The sequence below is a fragment of the Cajanus cajan genome, chromosome 6, assembly GCF_000230855.2.
Source record: "Cajanus cajan strain Asha chromosome 6, NIPB_CcT2T_4, whole genome shotgun sequence".
Classification (NCBI taxonomy): domain Eukaryota; kingdom Viridiplantae; phylum Streptophyta; class Magnoliopsida; order Fabales; family Fabaceae; genus Cajanus; species Cajanus cajan.
Genome location: NC_138522.1, coordinates 12,967,978 through 12,978,631, shown reverse-complemented (window position 1 = coordinate 12,978,631; position 10,654 = coordinate 12,967,978). Strand labels below are relative to the sequence as shown.

Sequence of the window (10,654 nt, the reverse complement as noted above, 5' to 3'; positions counted from 1 at the left end):
ATGACTCGACATTTTGGTGAGGTTATGACTAAGGTGTAAGGCCGCTTGGCTTCTTGGAAGGAGCGACTTTTGTCTCGGGTAGGTCGGATTGCCTTGGTCAATTCTGTGCTGAGCGCTATCCTGGCATACACTATGGAGACTCAATGGCTACCTTCCGGAATGTGTGACCAGTTGGATACACTTAGTAGGAGGTTTATTTGGAATGGGGAAGGTGTGCGGAAACTTCATTTGGTGAAGTGGGAGACCCTGACTCGACCAAGGAAGGAAGGAGGTTTAGGTGTATGTATGGCGCGTAAAACAAATATTTCGTTGTTGGGTAAGTTGATTTGGGATTTGTTTCATCATACGGACAAATTATGGGTAAAAGTGGTCATGGCAAAATATAGAGATAGAGATGTTGCTAGTTTATTGCAAAGGTCGGGTTCTTATGTTCTTACTTCCTTACGGAGAGCTTTTGAGGAGCTTCGACCGGGGTTTTGATTCCACTTGGGTGATGGTGAAGCCAGCTTCTGGTTTGATAATTGGTTTCATGAAGGGCCACTTGCCAATGAGGTACCCTTTGTTCATTTACATGATTTAACTTTACATGTGCGGGATGTGTGGCAGGATGGAAGGTGGCATTTAGAACAACTCCACTCCTGGCTGTCTACAGAGATCAAGGCAAGAATCCTTAGCATGCAAATTTGGTTGCATCCCTCCGCGTCAGATGGCATTGTTTAGGAGGCCTTTACAAATGGAGAATACCTAGCTCGGAGAGGGTATCGATGGTTGTGTGATAGGGATGTGGTCCCTTCTGGTGGGTGGTAATGGATTTGGAGGCTTCCATTGTCGGAGTCAATTCGATTTTTCTTATGGTAGGTTAGCCATGAAGCTCTTCCCACTGGTGCCTTGTTGGTGCCACAACATGTAACTCACGATGGGCATTGTTCGAGGTGTAGAAATGAGGTGGAAAGTGTTGCGCATGTGTTGTTTCGTTGTGAACATGCGACCTAATTGTGGCATTTATTACATTTGGAGGAGGTGGTCTGTTGGTGGTTAGGATCTTGGCAACAGTGGCTTAAGTTGTACTTTCAGAGGTGCCATATCCTTCTAATCTTTTCTTGTTGGGTTCTATGGAAGATGCATAATGAACATATTTTTAATGGGTGTGACTTCTGTGTGGGAGGCCTTACGTCGGGTTCATGCTTTGCATGCTACCATGGTACATGCTTTTGCGGTAGCTGATGATAACATACCACATGATATGGGGCTTACGTGGGTCTCTTGTATCTTTGCTGAGGGGCTACAAACTAGTCTCCATGTTGACGCCAGCTTCAATACAACATCAGGTTATGCAAGCATTGGTGGTCTTGCAAGAGACTCCAATGGTAGGTGGTTGTGGTGGTTCTATGGGGCGGTTGAGGTTGTCAACGCCCTTCAGGTGGAATTACTTGCCATTCTCCACGGGTTGCGGATTGCTTGGAACAAATGCACGCAATCTGTGTTATGCGTTTCGAACTCAACTGTAACGGTAGAGCTCATTACGCATGATATCCAAAGTACTAACAGATTTGCGGCTATCCTTTACTCAATTTAGGAGCTAGTGCATAGGCCTTGGACGATTCATTTTGAACATTCCTTCCAAGAAGGGAATAAGTGTGCTAATTTATTGGCTAGACTGGGGCAAACGCGAGATCTAGAGGTGGAGGAGCTTGTTTCCCCTCCACCTGAGGTGGAGTCTCAAGTGTAGCAGACATAGCTGGAGGTCTGATCGTCATATTGTAATTTTGTTATTTTGCTTTTTTGACAGTACTTTACCAAAAAAAATGATAATAATGTATGTTACTAACTCATAGTTAATTTGACTATAAATGTTCACATGACTACTTAATAAATGTCAGATCATATAACATGTGTAATTTTTCTATTCGTTCATAGTCACACATTCTTTTTTAAAAATAAAAGATATTATTAAAACAACTCTTTAATCCTATAACAATAAATAGATAATAAAAGTACACATGCCATATAATTTGATATCTAGTAAGTAATGTTGTAAATATCAATAACCAAGTCAATAATGATTTATAAATATATATCATCATTTAAAAAATAGAACTTAATCTCATAAACTAATTTATGTAATAGAAAACTAATGAAGAGCTAAAAGTTAGAAGAAGAAAAAAATGAAGGACTAAAAATGAAATTTTTAAAAAATTAAAGGAATCAACTTATTTAACCCATCTTTAACAAATTTCATCTCTTCCACCCGATTACTCCCCTCCACACCCCTTTCTTTCTCTTTCCCCTCTTACTGAATTAAAGTCTCCGCCACACACCGCCTACTTCCCCCTTTTTCATCTTTGCAATTGTTTATCCCTTCCCAATACACTTTTTCCCCCCTAAGATCATATGGTGCATACACATTCACTACCACAAAGTTCTCCTTACCTTCCCTCCCACCTCCCATCAACCCCAATAAGCTTTACATGTATAGTTAATCAAAGCATATAAAATTTAACTAATTTATAGTTCAATTAGATTTTTAACTATTTATATTCATTTTTAGTAAGTTTTATTTATTTAATATTTAATATCCTAAAGAGAAAAAGAAAAAATTAATAAAATATAATTTTACATTCATAAATATTTAATTTTTACTAGAAAAACTTGAATGCTGAAAACAATTTTCCTAAGAAAGCTTCTTGATCACAATTAAAATGAGTCTTGCAAATAAAAACTTAGACAATATGTATAATAATAACATGGACATTAATAAAAAAATTATTACTAGATGATAATATATACAAATTCTAAATATGTCAATTTTTCCATAATTGATTTCCAAAATAATTCCACCCCATTTAACCTAGTGAAATTGCATACACAAGTACATTCATGGTTGTCAATCTTTAGTGATAACTCGTACGAGTTTACAAGATTAGGATAGCTTACTTGTATAACTCGGGAGTAAACTCGTTTTTGAATAATCTCGAAGTAATCTCGGTAATCTCGGTGATATCGCAAGATCAATCCCGAGTTTAAAAGATCACATTTTTTTTGTTCTCCAAATAAACAAAACGCTCGTTTTGGGTTAGGGCTGAGAATTGACTTAGTGTCTCATTTCACTCTCGGACGATCTCCTTCACAGCTTCGCTGTCTTCTCCACAACAAAGGCAAACTATTGCGCATTCTCCTCATGTCTTCTCCACGGTTAAGGCGCAAACTACTTCTCTTCCGTGTGTTCTCCTTCGTGAACGACCACTCTTCTCCACAAACCACCATTCTCCTCCAGAACCACTCTTTCTCCTTCGCAAACAACTCTTCTCCTTGCGCGAAGCACCATTCTCGTTCACAAACTACTCTTTTCTGTACGTAATCGTCTACCTTCTCTTCCACGACTATGCTTCTCCACGACTTTGCTTCTCCACATCTCTAGTTAGGGTTTTTACTCATTAATTTTTTTGTAATTCATTTTTAACTTACTCTTAGTTTTTTATTTGTCTATTTTTAAGAACTTGTATTTTGTCATTTATGTTAACTTTTTTAAAAACTTGCATTTTATTATTGATATAATTTGTTACTTTACTCTGTAATTTGTTATTTTACTCTATCATGTTATTTTACTCTTTAATATGAAATTAAAATGTTTAATTATTATGTTATTTTTAATTATTTTTAAATTTTTTATTAAGTAATCTCTTATAAGTTTACGAGACAAATTTACATAACCTTCACAAAATTTAGTAAACTCTCGAGATTAACAATACTAAGCACACCACTTCAATAATATTTCTGTGGTGCAACTGTTTCACAATCCATATTAATGAGAAACGAAGGCCAGTCATTGTGAGAATTGGAAAATCTTGTGATGAGTCATTCCCGGTAAAAAAAGACAGACTCCACCTTAACATTAAAAACACAATTCCGGAGAAATATCTGGTCAACCACGAAATTCCCTAAATGGGATTGACCTTGGAACATTTATTACAGAAGTCGAAGGTAAGATTAAAAAAATGTTTCACCAGCAATTTAGAAAGGACAAACGATACTATCTTAATATCGCCACTGTTGAATATATTACAGAGATTGCTCTCCAGCAATTAACCAGTCAGTGCTGAAGCTCCAGATATAATCTCAATCAATTCAGTGGTGATTGATGCTTGACGAGTTCTGCAACAAAAATGAACAGCGAGACCACTCAGTCAAAACACAAGGTGAAAAACTGAGTAGAGATAATTATAACCCCAGAACATTTTCCAACGAAAATATTGATTGTTGAAAGCAATTATGACAAGCTTGTAGAAAAAGAGACCTGTTATAGGTTAGGGTGAGACGATCAAGCATATCCCCAGCGTTCCTGCTAGAGCTGTCCATGGCAGACATTCTTGCTCCTTGCTCACTGCAAGCATTCTCCAACACCGCATTGTACATGACCTATATAGCAAAGTAGTGTATAAAGATAAATAAAGCATGGTCTGAAACTTCCAAACATAAGTCTTATTTGAAGCAGAGGTTCCAGGATAACATCTGAAAATCGAAAAGAAAATAAAACACAAGTCTAGAAAGGAAATGTACAAATACAACAAGGAATACGGCTAAATTAGCACAAGGTTGATGCAATGCCAGAATCCTCACAGTTAAATTAATTGGGATCCTCTATATGAAATTTCGAAATCAAAAGGCATTAAAAAGTAAAAGCATACCAAAGAAAAAGGAAAACATGTACAGCAACTTAGTTTGAAAGAGTCATATATCTACACTAATAATCTATACTAATAACAAAAGAGATAGCCCTACTTGGTGTACACAATTTTCTTCCCTATTTTACCCTTAATAACTGCATGCACATTTTGTTAAATAAACTGTATGTACACATAGACAACCCCAACTAAGAAAAAATTGTTATTCTCTCATTTTTCATGGATGCAAGGAATGCCTTTTTCAAGCTAATATATATAAAGAAATTAAAATCCAGAATGTATCTAGTATTTTGCCATCCATGAATTCAGATAACCGTCTGATAACACAGCCAAAGTGAACTCAGTCACTCCGTCACAGTCAAGAAAGGGAGGGGGGTTGAAACATTAGAAAGCAAACAAATATGAGGTAAATTGTATTCTGTGACTCTTATTTATTGAAATGTGTCCGTTCCATTTTTTTTTTATCAAGGTTTGAAAATAACTCAGGATTCGTCAAAAAATAGGTCCATTAAATGAAGGATAAGATACTTAGTGTGAAGACTTGTTACAACCTACTTTGTTATACATATACATGTACACACACACAAATAAAAAGAATAAATCCCTTGCATAGAACTTCTACCCTATTTATAGATTCATTGCTTAGTTATTTTTCCTTAGAATAGCTTCAATCATTGATGGCAATTTCACCACAGTAGTAAGATTGTTGCCTTGTGATCTAAGGTCATCAGTTCCAATCCTAGAAACAGCCTCTCTTGTAAATGCTGCATGCATCTACCCTTCCCAGATCCAGGTAGGAGGCCTCATGCTGAGTTTCCCTTTTGCATCACTCCAATAATTAGACAGATCATCATAGGAGAATTTACTCTTGTGGATTTAATTGTATTTTGCCATCAGTTTAGGAAAAGCTGACCAATTGGGTAGATACGTAAAACAAATTCTTTTCCACTACTTTAACATGTATGAAGAAATATTCCGAGTTTTCATTTTTTGAGATAAATCAAAGAATAAATATTTACATGAAGATAGAAATGTTCCTAAAGAAAAACTTTTAAGAGTAAATTTCCATGCATTGTTATAAAATAAAAATAAAAAATAAAAAATAAATAAAAAAAGGCTAGTTAGTTTGTGGATACTCACACAAGAAAACTGAAACTCGGCCAGATTCTGAAGAATTTCTGATTTTGTCTCACCACCTTCAATCTCATAAGAATCCAGTTCCCCAAGCTTTCCTCCGGCTTCAGCCTCTTTCTCAATAACCTATGTGAAAATTGCCGCACTTTAGAAGAGTGAACAAGTAAATGGCATGACACCGAAGCTTATCATTGCAAAGTATAAGTCCCTTCAGGCTTTTCTACATTTAAAGCAACAGTAAACCCAAAATCTTGCCAAGACTTGATGTTAGGACTCAGAAAGACTCGTTTTTGGATTCTATAGACAATATAAAACATTTATAAATGGAAGTACCTCGGGAGATAGTATTGTTGACACTGTTGGCAAAAATGATACAACAGAATGAAATTTGTTGAAAACAATCCTCAATGCATCATACTCCACATTCTTTAGAATGTCATCTGCCAAGACAGACACCTGAAAAATCCAACAAATAGAATAAAACAAAGTAGGCATTTTGGTGCAAGATTGAGCAATCTAGCATATTTAAAATGTATCCATGTTAGAGGCAATTTTCACTTCCAATCATCAAAATTCACATTTACAAGTTTAAATTATAAGCTTATTAGCCACTTCTTGAGTAAGTTTTTGACAAAAAGAAGGAATATTTCCCCAAAATTTCATTGAACCAAACAAGTACATGTTTAAATCTCAACAACAAATAAGCCTTATCCCCATAGGTCAGGATGGTGGCTACAGTGACCAATGAACGAATAGGTTCAATGAGAAAACAATGTGTAATTAAAAACCATTCAGAACAAGGTCATAATTTCAATCTTCAATTCAACAATTGGATTTTAAGATCAGCTGAGAACTTAATTGCATGAAAAAGAGGCGGGAAAACAAGATTTTAAGATTCAAAAGCACACTAACAGTTAACATCTAGTCATCTACAAGATATTCTGTAACTGTTGTCCACCTAGATCTCTATTTTCCAATGCTTAATTCTTTTTCCTAAAAATAACAGCCAACGAAAATATCAATCTGTCAAATTCCTTATAATGTTGCCATTCTACCATAAACAAAACTTAATGTCCAGGCTTCAGAATAGGTTAAAACAAAAGTAAGCTCTTCAGAAAAAAAAAATGTACATGATATATTCACTTAAGACTATCAACCATTCAGTAGCAGGGAGACAAAAAAGCTAACCTGAGTATAATTCAGGGGGTTTTTCTGCAATTCAGTTAGGGTGAGCTCAATGTCTTTCTTGGAGTCACGTACCAATTGAACTTTAGCCTTCTCTCCCAATAGAACATACTTTGTCTCTTTATCAGGCCCTAAAGTAGTAAATATGCATAAATTAGAACCATAATTATCAATATCAGATAGTGGGCCACAGTGGTCAGCCCCGTAAACACTACAGTCAGATAGTGGATAGCATAATGGCATCTATTCTAAAGATTTCAAATACAAATTAAATATTTACTACTACACATAAAAATGCTCAAAAAAATATTTTTTTAAAAAAGTATCATAAACTTAAGGTATATTCATAATTATAATTATAAATTAATATTAAAAAGTCATAGTCTTAAGCTAACTACAAAATAGCAATGATAACAAGAGTCAAGAAAATGAGGAATCAAATAAGTTTATGCATATACTTGAAGTAGAAAACTCAGAATACAGAGAAAAAGAGGTGCAACACTGCTATTTGAAATGGACCTAGCTTAGCTCTATACGGGGAAGGATTGCCCAAAGAGGGGGGGGAGGGGGATTGGCCAAGTCTTTTAAGGAGTATCTATTCGGACCATATTACTGGCCAATGAAAGATATCTTAAAACACCCTCTCATACGTAGGAGACATCTGTGAGTGACTCCAAGTTAAGACAAGATAGGCTTTGATACCATATGGTAACAAACCAGTTTAACCAAACCCCAAAAGCTAGCTCAAGAGGGGAGGATTGCCCAAATCTTATAAGGATTATACCAGCCAGATTCCTTTTCAATGTGGGGCACCTCAACAACTGCAATAGAAGAATAGACGCATACCAAAGGCAAGACTTATAGAAGAGAGAAAATACTTGCAATGAAACTGAGTTGTGCTATAGAGCACATGCAGAACAGAGCAATAGGTTGCAGTGAATAGCAGGAAAATGCTGGGCTTGGTTAGAACAATGCCAATGATCAATGGTTCAAAGGGATTTTTTCAACTAGTGTTTTGAACCCATTACACTGCAAATGGGAAAAAAAAAAAAAAAAAAAAAAAAAAAAAAAGGAGTAAAAATATGATCTGCTAATTTTATTGGAATTATGTAGGTAAATAACATTTCGGTAGAATGCATTATAATAAGTATCTTTTTCCCTTGCTGTTTCATTTGTGCAAAAATCCAGACTCATGATAATCTCAGTAAGGTACATTACCTATGAAGCCTAGATACTTAGCATGACACGGGTACAATATGACACGGATACAGGGATACAATTTCTTTTTTTGAAATTAAGGATACGACACGTTATAGATACGTTATAAAAATAGAAATTTTATATAAATATAAAATATTGGTAAAAAAAGAGAGAAAGGTGTCTTTGTAGTGTATAGATATTAACTTTTAAAAGGTTTTTTCCATTTAAAAATTTTTAAACTAAAAATAAAAATTTAAAATATTAATAAAACGAACATCTGGGTAAAAAGGACGCATCCAACAAGCATCACATGTTATAAAGCTGTATCGGAGCTGTATCCTATAATTTTTTTAAAAAATTAAAAATAATCGGAAACGTATCTTGGCATATCTGAGCCATATCGGTGTCTAATACTTTTCCATTTTTGGAGTACCCAGGCTTCATAGTATATTACTCAGCAAAAGGGTTCTGTATACTGACAGTAACATAAGCCCATCATTTGGATAAAAGGCTCCAAAACATTGAGTGTTTTTAGCATCACTAAAATTAAACCCTAAATCAAAATACCCTTCATCAGATCACAAATTTTCTCTGATTCTCCTATTACGAAACATTACAAAATTAAAACCCATATCATCCAACATTACAAACTTACATTTCCAAACATAATATTCTAAAAACAACCCAGTCAAACAAAAACAGTATTTACCATCCCAAAAATGCAAAAATTACCAGAATTCAATTTGTGCAGAATCCTGCTTATCTTGACAGACGTGGAATTGATTCCACCACAAAGACCTTTGTCCGAAGAAATGGTAACAACAACGTTCTTCTTAACATCAGCACCTTAAGGAAAATAAATAAAATAAAAACACAAGACAAGGTAAGTGCATCAGAAAAAATAAAACCCACACACTAATGTGTTCGGGAAAGCTGTGAAAATTAGGATATTTCAATAATCAATTATATGTAAAACCAATTATTGTTATAATCAATTATAATCAGAACAAATTTTTGTTTGAGTAAATTTGCTGAAAAGTGATTTTGAGATATTTAATTCCGTTTGGATATAACAAAGAATCAACTTTTATGTAATGAATTAACTTAAGAAGAAAAAAAGCTGTCGGAAAATAATCATATGATTCAAATTTTCAAATTCTAGAAAACAGACAGCTTATTTTTATAAATAAATAAAAAACATTGTTAGCAAATTTAAGCTGTTGCCCTAAACAACCCGCTTATTTCTAAACAGTTTTTCTTTTATAAAAAGAGGTGAAAGTGAGGGAAATAATCCTTCGGAAACACACTATAATAACCTACAACATAACTAATGCATAAAATTCTAACAATGTTTAAGATCACAAATAGATGACATTAACAATAATAATAAGATTAGAGAAACATACTGGGATTGTCACCGAGAAGAGCGGTGAAGGGTTGCCAGAGGCCACGGGAATTTTCAGCTCTGGTTTGAACAGCACGCAGCTTGGATGCGGCAACCATCTTCATGGCCTTGGTGATTTTCTGGATATTCTTCACACTCTTCATTCGGTTCCTCACTGCATTCATTGCACAACAACGAAATCAAAAACAGAACCCTAATGCGGAACGAAACTCGAACGGCGAATAGGGGAAGGCAGAAACGGATCGTACCAATTTGAGTGGAAATGGAGCGAGCCCCATGAGGAGCTTGGTCTCTGAAAACACAAAGTGAAATCAAAAATCAAAAATTTGCATAATAACATTGAGTGAAAGTGCGCGTGTGAGAGAGATCGAGATCTGTTATTTACTGAGAGATGAGAGAGGAATGGGATTGGAGGGCGTTGATGGGTTGCGCCAAACGCCTCCCTTCGCGTCGCAGAGCAGCAGCCATGGCCATCGATGATGATGATGATGCAGTGATCGCTCTTCTGAAACCCTAATGCGAGTTTGTGTTGTTTGGTTTGGTTTAGGAACGAAGCTTTTTCACACTTCCAAGTGCTATACTTTGTTGTGTTGTGTTGTCACAAACCCCACACACTTTTCCGAATGCTTTGTTACTGTTTCCTATTTACCACGGAAAATAATAGTAAATACCAAACGCTACAAATTTGTAAAATTGTAATTAATAAAATGGGATTTGCTTTCATATTTTTTTAATTTGTATTTTTTTCTCTAAATTATATTTTTTTTTTTAGATTTGTTTTGGTTGCTTATTTTAAAGTATTTATTTAAATTTTTTATTTCTTAAATTTTGGTCAAATTAATTTTTAAAGAAAAATGTTTGATATTCCGAATGAAGTGACCGAAACCTGTTACAAGTGATTAAAAAATTCATTTAAATAATAAAATATTAAATTAAATAATTATTTTATAATAAATTTATTAAAAATATTAATATTTTAATTATTCGGAAACTCATTTGAAATTTGCATCGGAGGATATAGTACTCCTCTTTTTTAAAACTATATTCG

General features: G+C 34.6%; 1 protein-coding gene across 1 annotated transcript; it reads right to left on the bottom strand.

The window, feature by feature from the left end:
• Nucleotides 1–3,865: 3,865 nt before the first annotated feature.
• On the bottom strand, nucleotides 3,866–10,195 carry ATP3 (gamma subunit of Mt ATP synthase). The gene is made up of 9 exons (XM_020380811.3): nucleotides 9,992–10,195; nucleotides 9,855–9,898; nucleotides 9,608–9,760; nucleotides 8,934–9,047; nucleotides 7,005–7,132; nucleotides 6,150–6,272; nucleotides 5,823–5,942; nucleotides 4,295–4,416; nucleotides 3,866–4,152 (listed from the first exon to the last, which is right to left on the bottom strand). Exons 1-9 carry the CDS (start codon nucleotides 10,078–10,080, stop codon nucleotides 4,083–4,085), a joined length of 963 nt encoding a protein of 320 aa, XP_020236400.2. The 5' UTR covers nucleotides 10,081–10,195; the 3' UTR covers nucleotides 3,866–4,082.
• Nucleotides 10,196–10,654: the final 459 nt, after the last annotated feature.

Excerpts from the sequence above, each read along its gene's own strand:
- ATP3 (XM_020380811.3), bottom strand. The coding sequence starts at position 10,080 with ATGGCCATGGCTGCTGCTCTGCGACGCGAAGGGAGGCGTTTGGCGCAA. Across the intron at positions 9,761-9,854 it reads CTCCATTTCCACTCAAATTG|TGAGGAACCGAATGAAGAGT; the intron begins GTACGATCCGTT and ends CAATGAATGCAG. Across the intron at positions 4,417-5,822 it reads CCGAGTTTCAGTTTTCTTGT|GTCATGTACAATGCGGTGTT; the intron begins GTGAGTATCCAC and ends TTTGCTATATAG.